At 41.1% G+C, this 17,171-nt stretch overlaps 4 protein-coding genes across 4 annotated transcripts; all 4 read right to left on the bottom strand.

The window, feature by feature from the left end:
- Window positions 1-3,592: 3,592 nt before the first annotated feature.
- LOC105690787 lies at window positions 3,593-5,874 on the bottom strand. Its single transcript, XM_012408869.4, has 6 exons — window positions 5,718-5,874; window positions 5,248-5,308; window positions 4,583-4,680; window positions 4,380-4,482; window positions 3,855-3,919; window positions 3,593-3,743 (listed from the first exon to the last, which is right to left on the bottom strand). Exons 1-6 carry the CDS (start codon window positions 5,763-5,765, stop codon window positions 3,717-3,719), a joined length of 402 nt encoding a protein of 133 aa, XP_012264292.1. The 5' UTR covers window positions 5,766-5,874; the 3' UTR covers window positions 3,593-3,716.
- A 460-nt stretch (window positions 5,875-6,334) lies between these two features.
- Window positions 6,335-8,203, bottom strand: LOC105690775 (B2 protein-like). Its single transcript, XM_012408855.3, has 5 exons — window positions 8,043-8,203; window positions 7,614-7,674; window positions 6,814-7,008; window positions 6,646-6,710; window positions 6,335-6,478 (listed from the first exon to the last, which is right to left on the bottom strand). Exons 1-5 carry the CDS (start codon window positions 8,100-8,102, stop codon window positions 6,452-6,454), a joined length of 408 nt encoding a protein of 135 aa, XP_012264278.2. The 5' UTR covers window positions 8,103-8,203; the 3' UTR covers window positions 6,335-6,451.
- Window positions 8,204-9,079: 876 nt separating this feature from the next.
- On the bottom strand, window positions 9,080-10,297 carry LOC105690777 (general odorant-binding protein 83a-like). Its single transcript, XM_012408857.4, has 5 exons — window positions 10,134-10,297; window positions 9,963-10,038; window positions 9,795-9,883; window positions 9,439-9,612; window positions 9,080-9,336 (listed from the first exon to the last, which is right to left on the bottom strand). The coding sequence occupies exons 1-5, from the start codon at window positions 10,179-10,181 to the stop codon at window positions 9,289-9,291; spliced, it is 435 nt and encodes a 144-aa protein (XP_012264280.2). The 5' UTR covers window positions 10,182-10,297; the 3' UTR covers window positions 9,080-9,288.
- A 3,325-nt stretch (window positions 10,298-13,622) lies between these two features.
- LOC110117265 (neurofilament heavy polypeptide-like) lies at window positions 13,623-15,125 on the bottom strand. Its single transcript, XM_020855131.2, has 4 exons — window positions 14,965-15,125; window positions 14,267-14,881; window positions 14,072-14,177; window positions 13,623-13,823 (listed from the first exon to the last, which is right to left on the bottom strand). The coding sequence occupies exons 1-4, from the start codon at window positions 15,007-15,009 to the stop codon at window positions 13,744-13,746; spliced, it is 846 nt and encodes a 281-aa protein (XP_020710790.2). The 5' UTR covers window positions 15,010-15,125; the 3' UTR covers window positions 13,623-13,743.
- Between the last annotated feature and the right edge of the window lie 2,046 nt (window positions 15,126-17,171).

The raw sequence follows: 17,171 nt of genomic DNA, 5'->3' as shown, positions 1-17,171 counted from the left end.
AGCTGCAGCAGAACCGGGGATAGCGTGCGGGTTATTACGGCGTATGATATAAAATCGATGACAATGATTAATTAGCGGGTATAGAAAGGTGCGGGGAAGTCGAATGTATGATTACAAAATGCCGTGACCAATACGCGTGTAGAGATCGTAAATAAATTCACCCTTTACTTCACTCCATTGAGGGATAAAAAGTGCTAACACGTCATTGGCTTCGCGCCAGGAGTGCTGGACCGTTCCGTATTCTGTCTTCCGCCGCTGGCCGCACGTGTGTATACGGCGGTATAGGTACAACAATACGCGGCGGTGTATTGTAGACACGTATCTACTACGCTGTACGGTGGAAAGAGATTGAAAAAAAAAAAAAAAAAAAAAAAACAGGAGGCGAAAGAAATAGGTAAAAAAAAAAAAAAGAAAAAGGGCGGATTCCGCGAGGGACTCTTTTCGACCTCAACCCCGAATACCGATGGCCCCCGTGACGATGGCAATTCATTTCCGTACTCTTGAGCTAATGGCGATGTAGTCGATACATTTATCTACTGCATCCCGTTAATTGCTTGTAGCTCTTAAAATAATCACCACTTCAAACCGTCCGTGGCTTTATTTTCCAATTAACCCGCGCCGCGGATGTATCGATTCATGGTGAATGGGACTAAACGATCTTGGGGGAAAACAGTTACTTCCTTCCCCCTCCCCTTCGACCCCCTTCCCCCCCCCCGATCTTCTCCATTTTGGCGTGGCTATGAATTTTCCCTCCACAGCCCCCACGCTCGAAATGCGAGGGCGAAGTGACGCAGCGTAGATTTGGCGAGCGGAGTACGAACGAAATCTACCCTATATTTTTCTTTCTTTTTTTTGTCTGAACGCTCTCAAACGTTTCCACGTAGTGTACGATATAAAAGTCTCCAATTTCAACGAGGGCACAGTGTCAAGGAATCGGGTCACGGCGATGCTACCAAATATTAAAAACATAGATCCGCATTGTACATATGTAAATCCGCATAACGTACACCTACACGTATCCAGATCCCTGTGACGTATGAAACGAGAATTTCCACCCCATCCTTATTTTTCTCGCAAAGTTGCTAAGCTCCGGAGAGAATTTCTCCACATTGACGGATGGTCGTAATTTTTATCCACCCCCGAAACAAGACACTGCGGGGCGGTTCGCGCACCGCGTGTGTAGCGGATTAAATTGTGTCCGTGTGCGAGATACATAGAAATTTAGCGATAGAGTTACGTACGAAGGGAGGAAAATAGAGGAAGAAAAAAGAAAAAAAAAATAACTTACGCTTGATCGGAAAACACCGTAGCGGAAATTCAAGTTTGTATATAATACGGAGAATTTCTTGAACTAAATACAACCGCAGTGGATACCTGTAATAAAATAATTTTCTTCTACGCGACCTCGTAGCTCTTAGATTTTTTTCGACTCCGTGCTCCAATTTTCACGCTCCAATTTCCAGAACGCGTACATACGTAAATTAAAAACCCTTAGGTAGCTCGGCGCTCTTATAAAAAATTACAAGAAAGTTTATATTTCCCGTTGAGTTTTCCCGTTCTTTTTATTCGCGTGATTTTTTTACTTCGTTTTCAGCGATGAGAAAAAGAAGGGCGAAAAAGGGAATTGACGCGGTGGCGAAACGGGCTTTTGTTTCCGCCAATTTTACGACCGGTGTAAACTATGAGGTCAGGACCGACACTTGGCACTGATTGCCATCTACCTTTTCCTCTGCCCCGGTGAGCGAAGAAGTCGCCCGCCTTTCCTAGCGACGGCCGGAATTTCGGTAGGCGAGTCGTAAGGGCTGAAAGTGCGTAGGAACCGGCTATCCCGTACTCCATCGCCCTCGGGACTTTCGGTCCTTATACTCCTTCGGGGTGCCACTAACTTCTCCTATCAGGAGAAAATTGCTCAATCGTCTGCAGATCACGACGTACGAGAGGCACCGTTCTCCTATCTATCTCCACCTCCCTCTCCACCTCCCTCTCTCTCTCTCTTTCCTCTCTCTCTCTGCGTGGACTCGTCTTTCGCCACGACGAGTTAACTTTTATCGACGATATAATCTTGGAAACAACGAATAATTATACGCATAGCTTGTACGAGTTTGGAAAACTTCTGCTCGGGGCTAGAACTATTTTCACCGATGCGGGTTATTTCGGGGGCTCGTTCGTTGTACCGGCGGAGATAAATTCGCGTGTTTTATTTCGTCGGGGATCGTAGCGAACGGAGACGAGGGGAAAACGAAGTACACGGAGAAGTGAAAAAGTTGAGAGAAAAAAAAACTGAACGAGTTTCCCCCTCGACCCTGTGAGTGAGTGAGTGATTTTTAATCGGAGGGTAAATAAAAGCGTGTCGAGCGGCGATTCGAGTTGAATGTTAGTAGTAACGAATCGCGATGAGTATAACGGTGCAGGACATTGAACGGGGTCCCCTTGCACCGTGCTATCGTCCGTTGAGTTGATTACCAACATTTCGCTTTTATTTCCCGCGCGGGCCGATTCGCCTAGCAATTGGCCAATTTACACTTTTATGCGAATTTTTATCTACGCCAATTTCAACTTGTATAATACCGTACACTATACGTATGTATGTACCTATACGTATACGGTGTGCATATTCGGATAAATCCGCGGACCGAACGACGCTCTGTGAACTCGGATGGAACCCAACGAGGTATTCAACGATTCAAAGTTACGCGATAAAAAAAAACGAAAACGAAAACGCATTTTTTTTTTTTTTTGATTAATTAAAAAAACTAGAGATTGAACGGATTAAAATTTAATCTCAAGGAAACACGCGTTGTCTCGGGTGAACGTGAGTTTCGGGTCGGACGACTCGGAAATAAGGTTCTGGTTAACCACACTCGGTTCATAACCGCGAGAAGTTTGCCTAATTAGACGCCCGAAAAATGACAAAACTCTCCAGAGAAATATCTGCGGCCATTTAGTACACCGCAAGGTAGATGATAATCCGGTTCATTGTTATTTTCATAATTTGAATTCAGAGTCTCTGGATGGAATAAACGAACGAACGAACGAATGAAAAAAAAAAAAGGAAGAAAAATGCCAATCATATTTAATCGGAATGAAAACGAGTGTTGGGTGGAAAAATTTTTTTTTCAAAGTTCCGCATCGATCGAAAATTAAAAGACTTGATTCAACGAATTTAACATTTTTACGAAAACATTCCGCAGGGGAAAAAAGCCTCACCCCCGCGGGTAACGTCACTGTGCAAAGTCTGCAAACCAATCACGATTTTCTCTTGTCACCGTTAGTAGCTGTACATACCAGCCCATGTACCGTATGTATACGTGCACTATAGTCAGCTATTTGCGATAATAAAGTAATTTATTTGAGGGCCAGTTTTCCCCCAAGGGGAATTATACACCCGCTTCGCAGGACTAACTAAGATTAAACTAATTAGCCTTCTGGTTTGTTCCAGATATTTTAATTTTTCAATCGCGTGTTTTTACCGCTCACCGACACAACGTTTCCATGCGATGGAAAAAAGGAAGGTAAAAAAAAAACAGGAACGATTCGAATTGTTTGTTCGGTCGGTCGTTCGACGCGGGTGCAGTTTACAAAAATCTACAAATTTCGAACGTGAAGTCAGAGATTTATTGAAATAGAATGAAATACATTTCGCATGGCAGTTTCAAACGGTGCTCGATGCGTGCGATACGGTGGGTAATTTCGCCCCAAAATTTTCATACGCCAATTTAGAAGATGTCCAATTTTTCGAGGAGCTACGGTAAAGAGAGAGAAAACAAAAAAAAACGTAAATCAAATTATTCAACTAGCGAATAAATAACGAGGTAATAAACTATCGGGATATTGAGATCCTCGTTCAAACTTGCCTTCGGGTCCCTTTCCTTCAGGCATTTCAGAAGTAGTGCAGTTGTCTCCAGTGCGTTTTTTCCACCTGAAAGAAGAGAGAAAATTCGTTTCAAAATTTTTTTTTTCTCATCGATTTTCCTAACTTCTCTACTCTTTTTCGAAGTAATAAAAAAAAATAAAAAAAAATAAAAACTGAGAAAAAATGAATAAATGACGAAAAAAATATACAATATATATAAGAACCTTGAACCTCGACGAGGATCTATGAATTATTCTATACCATTATTCGGATTTTTAAGAGTCCTCGTAAGATTTAAATATTTATGCGGACAACGTTGCAGCTGCTACGCAAGCTTAGTAAAATTTCTCTCGCCCCCTCCCCCCCTGAGCCCGGTCCTTCCTCAAGCTTTTCATACCAGAAGGTATATATATATTTCTTATTCAAAAATGAATGTTTAATAGAAGAAGACAGAGCTGCTGGCTGCACGGTCGCAAAAAACCGTGACGCGCGTACAGGTGCGAGGATTTTTACGACGTGGACATACGTTGGCTGGCACAAGCGTCGATGACGGGATTGGCAGAAGCCGCGTTCTCCGGACGTACTTCCTTCTTGCAGACTTCGGCGTCGAATATCCCGTCGGCTGTGAGCTGAATGAGTTTGTGGAAAAAAAAATCGACGTTAATAACGACGTATATTCGATCGTGGCGAAGAAAATAATTTCCGTATTTTTTTTTTTCAACAACTTACGATAGAACGATCTTGCATGAAGCAGGCCAAGTAAGCGATGATCTGTTTCAGTGGTTCCGGTCGCGAAATGGACTTCTTGATCGTGGCCCTGACGTCCACTGGTGACACGGAAAGACGAATTCGATCAACCGACGATGGTCGTAAAGGTGATGAAAGAAAATTAGAAAAACCAAAATTCGTGCAAACTAGCAAAATTTTGCGGGGCAGAAAAAAATTTCGGGAACAGTTACGAAGCGGAGGGATCACTCGCGTTCGATTCGCTCGATGTAGGGTAGGTATACTCGTTACGTTTCAATTAATTCGAAACAAAGAAAATCGATTTCACCAGCCGCTCGTAATTCTCTGGCAGAGTCGATTTTCAACCCGATACAATTCAAACGCAACTCCATACCGTTCTAGGTGTGTTACTCTTTGACGATCACTGCCGCTGAATTTACTCAATTATATCCTACGTGGCAGCCAATGCTCGACGATAAATGTCGTCAGCTTTTGTTCAATCCCTATATCGATATTTTAAGGCAAATTATTCATCTGCTCCTCCGTATACTAAAATTCGTTTATTCTCATTCTTTGGCTCCTACAATTGGTTTCAGCGCGTGTGCTTTTTTTTGGTTTTTTCTTTTTCTTTGAACAAATAATGAGCGATATGGAATCGTTGTACTTACGATCGGCGAGGTCCGTCTCAGCGTAACATTTCGCCTTGCTATCTGCCCTCGGCTTTGTAGCCTGAAAATATCTGATTTATAGTATAGCGTATGCGTGTACACATTTAATTTATCTCTCAAACGATCGTTCGATATTCCGCAATATATTTTTTTTCCCTTTCCCCCTGCCCCCTCCCCGACCGTTGTATAAACGCATTCCCGGGAATGATAGCTCTGCGCTAGTTTGATTTTTCACAAAAATCGCTGCGCTAAAGGAATTATCCGAGAACAAAATTTGAAAAATAATCCCAAAAAATTTTACACAGCAGAAAGACCCGATTATAGATGTTTTTGCAAATGAGCGAGAGAAATAATTGAATCACCGTTGAATTCTTCCGAAACGAGATGCCAAAGATTTGAATTCTCTTTGTTTTTTTAGTTCACAATTTATTCGACGAAAGAATGAATAAATATAATCGGTTGTGACTTACCGCGACGACACAAACGCACAGAATTCCAAAGAGCACGAGTTTATTCATCTTTACTATTATAGTAACGACGAAGTTCAGTCGACTGTGGTCGAATCTGATCTGTCTGCACTGTTGGTCGGCGATAATCGCATATATATATGTGATTCGCGCCCTCGCATCTCTCTACCTATATACGTTGTAAACTCAACGAACAATGCAGAAGTTGACAGACTCCGCGTACGTTGTTATTGGCTTGATATATATATATTTTTTTTAATTCCTTTTTTCCTTTTTAATTCTTTTTTTTTTGTTTCCTTTTTTTCTATCTTCTTCTTTTCCAATCTGATATGTAGTTCACAGCTCTCTGCGGAGCACGTACGTACGTACATACCTATGTAGGATAGGGTCGTTGCTCGTTCCTCGTCATAGTACAGTCGTCGCATGAAATTTATAATTTACCAACCTGTTTCGTTCAATGAACTGAAAACACTTCACAGTTCAAACTGACTTTAGCCAGATCAATTGATCTCGTCAAAATTATCCCGTGTGCGTTATCTCGTCAAATTTTTCCCACACGAAACTATGTATTATACGTAAATGAAAGTGCAAAAACGTGGATTTTGAAAGGAACGATGAAATTAATTTCCTTTTTTTTTTATTATATGTACTGCACAAATTTTTTACACCATTATTAACAGCAACGATGATATTAGCGTAACCCTATTTCAATCGTGAATTATGTGACGCAAAATTGATCACACCAGATTAACCCTTTGCAGTACCTATAATAACAAATATACACGAATTATTATAATGTCATTTTTATAGAACCAGACGTCTCGGCATTCGAAAGTAAATGAAAAAAAAAAGGAAAGGAAAAAAGAAAAAAGGCGACCAGACTGCCATAATACGAGTCTTCGATCACACTTGATTCTCGTGTAATTTTTACCTCTGGATGTTCTTGGAAGTAACATTTTGCTATTTGGAAAGCCGTGTCGCAGGAATCGCTGCCACCTTAGGAAGATACAAATAATGAGATTACGAGCGGGGGTTGGTATTAATTTTAATTTTTTTTTTTTTTTTCCACGTATAACGAGCGATAGGATATTTCGTTTACGTTTGTTCTTGCATCGTTCGAGTATCTTTCGAGATCCCTCCTGCAGTTTCCTGGGCAAGTGTCTGAGGCTCTTTTCAATTTCGATTTCGTTCGCCTCGCTCATTATGCCGTTCTTCACCAGAAAACATTTCAGGTAACATTTCAATTTTGGATCTTTGTACTCCAGATCGCCGTCTTTCAACTTCTCCAACGCAGCTGGAAGATGAAAAAAAGAGGTGAGGGGTGGGGGGAAATTTTTATCCCGATGATTCATATATCTAAAGCTCAATTATGCGACGCTCCGTGCCGACGACCCCACGTACGTAACAATTCGAGCTGAGGTTACGCTCTTACGGCTCATTATTTCGCAGTGGTAACAGTGGAAAAAGTAAAGTAGCACACGCGCCAATTGCCGTGTCGGCGAGTAGGTTATACCGACTAACGACCGATACGAAATAAAGCTGCAGACCGGTCTTAAGATATGTATATTGCCAATTTTCTGTCTCAATCACGACGGCATCCGGCCTTTCGGTCGTCGTGTTTGCAAAGCGTCAACTGGGCCACCGCGTGATCCGAGCCACTCGAAGGCTGATTCGTCGTCAGAAGATTGTAGTTAACTAACTGTTGGCTTCGTTATTGGCTTAACTGGATAATACCGCTTCCGCTCGAGGACCCGATAGCGAGGGCTATTCTCGAATTACGACTCCGCGTTAATTTCTTCGATTTTCAATCGATTCCCAGCCGAATCCTTATTTCGGACCCCTCTCCCCTGCCGCCGGAAGGAGGAAAAAGAAAATGGCGAAATAAAGAGAAACACTCACCCCACGAGACGCCCGACTCTTTTCGGCACTCTTTTCTCACGTTCCCGTTCGCCTCGCGACCCTGTGAGATGGATGGAAAAAAAAACGATCGCAAATTAAAATCACAGAGGTAACGAATAGATACTTCGAATTCAATGAAACCTTTGGCTTTAATTAGTGGGATCAGGTATGTATAAAATCCCCTTTTGGTATTATCCGGTATTATGATCGTAGCTAGGTATGAGACGACGTTCGTCCTCCTCTCCCGAAAATTGCCAATTGCCTTAATTGCAACCCCCGCCGATTAGGCTTGGCCAACGAAACGATCGAGTGAAATTATTCTCCGCTCTTCAAAACCCGTTTACGCGTCAAAATTTCGTCTCTCGCATAACCACGTTTTATCGCGTCGATGAAAACTATCGGATGAAGATGAACTTCGTTCGACATTACCTGGATTATTAAAAGAAACACGACGAATAGGAAGGCGCTTATTTTCATTCCCTGCATCATTTCGCTACTCTACAATCAACCCTGCAGTCAACCAACGATCTGAACAACTGAGGAAAAACTTCAGTTTCCAATTCACCTTTTAATAAACGCGGTGGCAATCAATCGTGTGTGTATAGCTATGGAATATAGCCGATCCATTATCTTGGGTAATTAACGTCGATGTTCTACCTGATTGCAGAATTGTTTTCTTCGTTATAAAATATCCGCGCTCTACAACACGATACCGCCCTCCATAATTTTTTTTCTCTTTTATTCTTCGATTCCACATGACCGTTGCGAAACGGTCTGCAAAATTATCGTTATCGATATCGTTTCTTTTTTGATGATCGTACTATTTTTATTTACAAAAAATCAATTTCTGGTATCGCCGATTCGTCGATGTGTTTCCCGTCTGAAAAAATCGTCAACCGGTTTCGTTTCCGGAATAAACTCAATCACCGCACTATCTACTTTCACACCCTTCCTGATGAATTTTTATTCGCGAAAGCCACGGTGAACAAAAAAAAAAACACAAAAATGATCCTTTTTCGTTTTTTTTTTATTCGGCCAGAAATCGATCTCTTTCGATTTCATCGATAACCGAATATTTCGTACGGTCGCTGGTAAATTTAGGCGACAATATTGATCCACGTTAAATTTGATGCCTAAATAATTGGGAGGCTAATCGCACGTCTTACCGTTAATTTATTCATCGCTTAGGTATCGATGCTGGAGTTTAATTTGATCAGCGTTACAACAGTTGCTTGGAAAATAAATCATTCAACGCATAAGTAATTGAGTCGTTAAAAGTTTCAAAACATCTTTGTGAAGAACAACGATTATTTGCGATCGAGTGAGTTAACGTACGAGGATAAACGTATGTGCATATAGAAAAGGGTTAGCAACAGCGGGTGCATTCGATGGAGGGAGATTTAGCCGAATGTTCGCCGGTCAATTTAAAATCTGAAATATGGAAATGCGGGGTCGAGTAGACAACGTTTGACAAAAATCGTATTTATTCAGAATGAGAACGAAAATAACAAAAATCGTGTCCAACATTTTTTAAAAACCCGGTGGTGTTTTCGTCTGGTGTCGCTGGTACCGCGCGGTAATGAAGTTCGCTACGCGGCGTAATTTAGTTTTCATTTTTTTTTTTTTTTTTTTTTTTCCCTCGTCTTCTTCTTCACTACGAACCGTCGTTTACACCTCATTCAGTTTTTTTCGGGGCTTCAACCAATCCCAGCTGTGAGAATATCTGAAAGAGAAAAAAGAGCGGATGATTTCGGCTGCGGTTCTTCATCCGTTTCGAGGGAAACGAGCCAAAGAAATAAAAAAAAAAAAGGAACGAGACACTCACGCCCGGAGAGGCCTCGGCAAGACATTTCGCAATCTGCAAACTCTTTTCGCATTGATCTGGAACGGCCTGATGATCGTCTATGCATTTTGTTATGACGCCGCGAGCTTTTTCGCGAATACTCTCGTCGACGAGAGCGAGCGATGCCTCCGCGTCGACGATGCCATCCTCTTTAATCTGAAAACAAAAGACGTACGTTAAAAGGGGTGGTCCTCGAAGCATTGAACGACGCTCACGTGCCAAGGGAAAAGGGAAAAACACCGTTTTTTTTTCTAAACTATAATGACTACTTGATTCTGACTAGTTTGTCCTGTTTTTTTTTCATCCGCACGCAGAGTTATTTCTTTTGAATCAATTACCACTTGGATGCCTTTGAGGAAACAGTTGAAATAACACCTCGCTTTTGGATGCTGAAGAAAGGCGGGTGTCCCCAAGAGCGGTTTCGCCTCTGAAAATGAACGAATTCAAACCCGGGTCAACACCAGAGATATTAAAGACGAAAAATAATAACATCCCCATATACGCACCTTCTTCTAATTCAACTTCGGCCACGCATTTTTGTCTCAATTTGTAGTGTACGTCTTTGCCGAGTTCCCCGCTGACCTGAATCGGGGATGAAATTGAAGAATGAAAATCATCGGTGGAGAACGAAAACTTCAATTAGCGTGATTACAAATAAATTCGAAAAGTGCACCCACCGTTAGCGCGAGGCAAGCAATAACGAAAATAACGAAGGAATAACTCATGGCTTGATCTGATTTCTGGCGATCCGTGTGTCGATCGGTTACAGTTTCGCAGACGATCGGCGGCTCGTTTCTTACACTTTGGTAAACTTTTAACTGACTCTCGACTCCGAGAAGATCAGACTTTTATACAGGATTCCTCAAGGTCGTGGGTAAGATTTCTGTTCGAAAATACTCATGTATTCGTCGCGTATATTAATCCTTACATACATGTACGTGGAAAACGACAACGACACTTTTGAATACAATGACGGCTTTAATTCACACTTGCGCACATTTATACATCAAACGCAAATAGATAATGCCCGGGGAATCGACGGACGCCGTAAATCAGCAAGGAACTATCGATCGTCGCGTGCATGAAATAAAGATGATCGACCGTTGCGATTTTACATCCATTTATTACGTCCGCGATAATTGCAACGTCAATGAATAATCACGTGTAATATCCATGGAATCGTGTTTACCGCGAACGTGACCAAATCGCAAATATTCTTCCAAAATTGGCGATACTCGAAATCTGTCAAACAAAATCGACAATTTTTCGTTAATCTTTGCAAATTCTTTTCGACTCGGACGTCAGTCGTCAGATTTTTCCTCCCTACACCCGCACGTTACTTCTAAGAGACACAGAAAAATACACGTGTGGACGTATATGTATAAGTGAAAATAAGAAAACGGAATATCGATACCTTCGGGACCCTACGACACGGATTAAACTCTCGGAGAATTTTAAACTCGTTTGGTCGATTATTTATGCAGAGTGACTCGACGACTCGGTCGAAATGAAAAGAGAAGAAGTAAAAATCAAAGATTGAAGAACAAACTAACGAGAGAAAAAGAAAAACTCACTAATGCCCGTATGTGTATAATTTATAATAAAAAAGAAATAAAAAAATAAACAGAAATTTAATGAGTTCACCTTGATTTGGATCAAGCTGCGAGTAAAATCGCCTTTTTATCCAAGTATCAAAATTATTTTTCTCTCCGTTCAACGGACGTCCCGTGTAAACTGCGCGCACACAGCTAAGATTAATACAATTTTCACGTAGACGTAACAATGCGAAAGCGCACGTAGGTGCCATTTTTTGAAATTTTTCAACCGCTCACGCAGATATCGAGGGTGACGTAGACCCCCGGAGGGTGTTACCCTTCTAAGAGCGTTTCGCCCTCATTAAATCTGGATAAAACCGGCTGAATGTAACCCAATTAAATCTAGGAAACGAGCACGGTATAGCTTTATATACATAAACACGTATACATATGTGTAAGTACGTATGCGTATGTACACATCGTATATGTCCTACAATGATTTCAAATGCGCCATTAAATACTCATATTTATAATACCTATATCCTAGCACGGTTTCGTCGTTGATGAAATGAAGAAAAAAAATAAAATAGAAACCTTCTCATTTAGCATATGCCATTACCATATACCGCACTCACATGCGACACATACGGATATCGTGAATATAGACCATACGACGTAGTTACTTTTATGCATTCTCGTTATCAGATCGTATTGAACTTTTTTATGCAATTCCCACCAGCTGCTCTTGACGTACGACTTAATGTGCTGCGGTGTAATGTATAATGATAATAATAATGATAACAATGTCTCTGTAAGAACGGGAAAAAAAAAGTAGTTCAATCGATAGCCGAAGAACAAAAAATAATTGTAATCGTCGTGCGCTAGGATAATTTTAAGGTAATTCTACGCGTTCGACGGTAAAATTATCGTCAGCGATGGGATCAGATAGGTACGAACTGCAACTTCAGAGGTGGGACCGATTAATCGTGTTTTTTTATGGATATCGTGTACGATACGTAACAGATGGAAAACTGAAGATTTATCTCGTGACAAATCGAACAGGTAAAGACACGCGCAAATGATTAATTGTTCGTGCATACGTATACCTAGAGACGATGAGAATTATACGTAATTATGAGAAGGAACGATATTCAATGTGTGCGATATCGCGTGGTTCGATTATTTTTTTATTTTTTTCACCTGTAATTCCGGAGTAACTTGTTTCTGTATCGATTCGCTCGCGCTACTGATTATTACCGATTTCGCGTCGCCGTGGATGTACTTGAGAAACGCACTTTCGAAATCCCGTGATAATATAAAACTAAATAAATGCAAAAATTATTGCGACGCGTAAAGGAGGTTGAACTTTCTGCGTCGAAGAGTCTCGCCGATTGCTTAACGGGTTACGTCGATGATATCGCTTTTGAAAATATCGCTTTCTTTCCAGATTACTGAAATACTCGCGATAAAGATATATTTTATAATTGAATTTCTTGTTTTTCCTCTTATATCGCGTTATTTTCTTCTCCGTCATATATATATTTTTTTTTTTCACCTCTTTCTTCGGCGCTGCGAACTTTTAATTTATAATGCCATTTCTTTTAATTAATGCAAATCACGTGTCACGAACGCGGGTTAGATAATACCGGTAAAATTACGTGGCGCATCGCTCCTCGCGGTACCTATATTTTCGTGAAACTTTTTTTCTTTTTCTTCTCTTTTCTTTCCCCCTTTTTTTTTCAATTGTTCAACCACAAAGCCGCACGGAGATTCGGTTTGTCGTAGACAAGCGGATATCGTTGCGCATGTATAAATAATTAAAGGCAAAAGCTTTCCGATAAACAACGAGGGTGATTAAAAGGGGAAAAAAGAAAATCTCCTGCGGAATTTCGCATCGCGGGATCGCGGGTCATGAATTTTAAATACAAATTCGAGAATATTTAGGGACGCGGAAGATCGGGTGATCGGATTCATTCGTTCGTCTCGAATATATCGTTACGTGCGACGAGGGAGTGTCACTCGACGTGTTCGTATGAAAGAAAATGGTATAGGTATGCGGAATTCTGTAGTAACATCGGGTCGCGTCCTGCGCACCCTTTCTTTTCGAAGCCGGGTGTCGCCGACGAATGTCGCGATATATTTTACGTTATTATGCTTTTCATCTTCTATAGATACCCACCGATTCCCAATACCCCGAAAACCTTTCTACCGACCGAGCCGTCCCCGGCTTTCACCCCCCGAATATCTTCAAGGGATTCTGTCCCCCGTCGTCGTCATAGTCGACGTCAAGTTGACGTCGCACCACCGCCACGATTTCTGCATTACATTTTTCCTCCCTTCTTCGCTGCCTTCCTTCTCGCCCCATCCGGACTCTCGCATAGCCCGATCCTCCTTTGTCCCCTTTCCTTCCATCTCTAGCTTCTTCTTCAACCCGAAAATCTCATTTATTCACTATCGAATATTCGACGTTATTTTTTTCTTCCTCTTCTTTTCTCTGCACGCAGCCACAGAGATTCTATATCCGAGTTGCGCCTCGTCAGTGGAACGTGAGCGTTTAGGAAATTTGGGAATTTTTTGAAATCGCATTCGTAGGAAGTATGCCTATAATTATTCGGTTCTCGCCGTTATCAATTTTTTCTTCAACAATAATTTATTATTTTATACAATACTTATGGCATAAATTCGGTAATTATAAATAAGATAATATCCTATGTAAATTAGGTTACTATGATATCTCAATTTACTTATGGATTCAAAGAACGGAGATCTTATCGGACGATTTGAAGTTGCAGTAGAACCTGAGGTACGCCGAGTCGCAGGGATCGTCGGTTTCTGTTAATAAAAACAAAAAAAAAATATATCACATTCGACTATCGAATCACAAAATTGAAAACAAAAAGGACCTAATTTCCAAAAATTGCGATTTTTACATCCATCTGTAACTTCCAATTAAATTGTCTACGGAAGGTAAGCGACCGATTGTTGGGAATATGTTATCAGTCGCGACAACCGCCAAATTCCGTCGGCGTACGGTTATCATAAGCGAGCGCGATCTCCTCAAAGTATTTATTGATACTTACGGGGTCTGAGGCAAGGATCGTCGACTGTTTCCGCTTCTTCTTTGGGAGCTTCAGATGGTTTTTCGCTGTCGGTAGCGGAGTCCTTTATCGAAATTTCTGCCTCTAACTGCGCATAACAATCGATAAACGTTTGTCCAATTTGATGTATTTTCGGATATTTAGATTCTAGTTAAAAATTCGAAAAGGGTGACTCACCGTTCCAAGATGTTCTTCCATACATTTCAGGTAGCATTTCATGGACCTCGGCGGGTCGACTGGCGGTGCACCGGCGACCGCTAATACCTGTTCCAGTGTGACGCCCGTACTCGCGCGACAAATAGCGCTCACATCGTTGTTGTCTTCTTCTTTTTCCGCCGCTTCTTTTTCCTCTTTGATCTCCTCTTCCTTTGTCTTAGTTTCCTGAACTTGAATCCCTCCTTGTTCCTTCGCTTTTTCCTTTTCCGTTTCCTCGTTTGCCACGGGGGTAGCAACAACGACGACTACCGGTTTTTCTTCTTCGGGACGAGTTGGCAGCGGTTCCTCCGACGCCGCAACGGCTTGATCAACTTTGACCTTGTCTTCGATTTTCTCTTCCGATTTTTCTCCCAACTTATCCGCGGAGACCTTTTCCTTTACCTTCTCCGCGTCGTTGTTCTCTGCTACCTTGTCCGACGCTGAAACGGGCTCAACTTTGTCTTCGACGATCGGTTCCGGCACCGGGCTAGCGACCTTGTGGAAATATTGTTCCCGATCTTTTTCGGGTTCCGAAGGAACGCTCTTTTCTGGAGTTGCGATTTTACCGGGAGAAACGGCAACTTCCGTCGGTGCAGCCTTTGGAAATACAACGATAATCAATGAACGAGTATATCAGAGAAAAACAGAAACTCAAATATCGAATTATAAATAAAACTTACCAACGACACCGCCAACACGGCAGCAAGGACGAACAGGATCTTCATTTTCGATGGGTCTTAACACTGCGGTGGAATAAAACGTTGCTTCACGATGTTATCTTGTGATCACTCTAACTGTGTCTAGTTAGAAACTATGCCAATTTTGGATCTTTTATACTCTCTTGGGTAGGATACGTCCCACTCCACGAAAATCATCGGCCCGGTAGCAGTGGTGGTCGTGGTCATCCGGTAAACCCGTACCGAAGTCCATCGTCTGTTGAGAAAATGACGGAGGTGCTAAAAAGAAGAGAGGAAGAAAAAAAAATTAGGCAAAATTTCAAAAGCAACAACAACGATGACGGTGATAATGATAATAATCGCGGTAAGAATAATTTCAGCGCACAACGAGAAGAGCGAGAAACGTTTATGATATATGGAACCCGTAACGCGTATCACAGGGGGGGGAATTCAAAAGAACTGTACATAACGAGGAAGGTTCGACCGATCGAAAGATCGAGTCTGCGTGCTACTTTTTCTACCGGCGTTTTTTTTTCTCCTTCCTTTCTTTCTTTCGTTTCATTTTTTTTTTCAAGTTCATTTTTTGTTGTTCTGTTTTTGTCTTTTTTTTTTCATTCATCTCGTCCACGTCTCTCCGTCACCCGGTCAATGCACTCCGCTCTCAACGAGCAACGAAAGATGATAATATCGCACGTACGGTACAAAATATCCTCCTCTGTACCATACTATTCTCCGTCATATTATATACGCGGTAAAGATCGCGTCGCGTCGCGAAAACGAGCCAATATTATAGCCTTGTTTCGTCGAGGATCGATTCGTACTTTTTTCTTTTTTTTTTCTCATTTTTATTTCCCAATCAGAACTGCTCTGCACGGATTTTATCGTGATTCGAGTTTTTCGCCATCCTCTTTACTTTTATGCTTTTTTCTTCATTCGCTTACCCCCTTCGCGACGCTATCTTCTTTCGCTCCTTTTTATCTCACCTGGTGTTCCTCGGCTCATCTATTCATGTAATTATCGTTTTGTTCGATTGCTATTTTTGTTGACGTGGGTCGAAACACGAATGTTACACGGAATCTCCGTTTCGTGTTCTTTTAGTTTTATTAGTCTCTTTTTTTTTTTTTAACGCTCTTAAAAAGCTATTAATCTTTCAGAGTTCTATAAGAAACGGAACACAATATCTCTTATGCATCGCCTACGATGTATACGAGAACACATTATTATGATGGATATGAGAGGAATAATCAATGGTGATTGGAACTCGGGAGGTAAGTTGTTGACCTCATCCACGGAAACCGTCAAAATTCAAATAGCCCACACATCCATCGACTCGTCATTAATTATGAACTCTGGCGCCATAATGGACAGATCGTAACGATGAATGGATTTTATGGTTTTCAACCATCGCAACTAGCAGTGAAAAAAATCGCTAATCATTCAAATTATTTTCAAACAACCGGCGTATCATGAATGGAAAATTTTTTCGTCGCCTTCTCAAGGCTTTCTGTACACGAATATTAGGTATTTGAATTTTTAAGAACCGATCGATCACACGACGCGTACGTGCGCTTGAGGCTAAAATCATCTAAAATCTAGCAGGCCGATTCGGTCGTTTTAGAAATTACATTTTTTTACTATATCGAACAGTCCGAATAACGTTTCTATGAATTATATCTACTTTCTACTCGCGATATTTGCAAATGCTTTTATTCGAGATACCGTAGATAAAACAGAAAAATAAAGATTATAACTTAGCGCCACGTTTGTATGAAAACTATTTTACATCATCGAGATTTGGTACAACGATAGTTTTTGTTCAATCCAATTTCAAATCGAAAATTAAACAGCTCTGTTGTAGATTGAAATAATTCCGACAATAACAACACAATTAGAATTAAATTACCGAGCACCTTTTTTTTGTTATCACTAGTCCATTAATATCAACTTCTACGTGAACTAAATTTACTCGAATCTTGGCTGTGTAAACTTTTTATTCGAAAAACTGTCTATCTAAACAGCAATCGCAACAATATAACCGAAAAATCGACGTGCGATCATCCGTATAGTAAAAACGAGTAATTTTTCGTCTCATATACATATTTGTATTTTTGAAAATCCATATTTAGCCTGTTTTTACCAACTGTAAATTAGTTTAGAATTAGCTCAAAAGCGTAACGATAATATGCCGTGAATTGTCTACTCCAGAACGT

The sequence above is a fragment of the Athalia rosae genome, chromosome 1 (assembly GCF_917208135.1).
Source record: "Athalia rosae chromosome 1, iyAthRosa1.1, whole genome shotgun sequence".
Classification (NCBI taxonomy): domain Eukaryota; kingdom Metazoa; phylum Arthropoda; class Insecta; order Hymenoptera; family Athaliidae; genus Athalia; species Athalia rosae.
The sequence above is the reverse complement of the archived record's forward strand: the minus strand, read 5'-3'. Positions and strand labels throughout refer to the sequence as shown.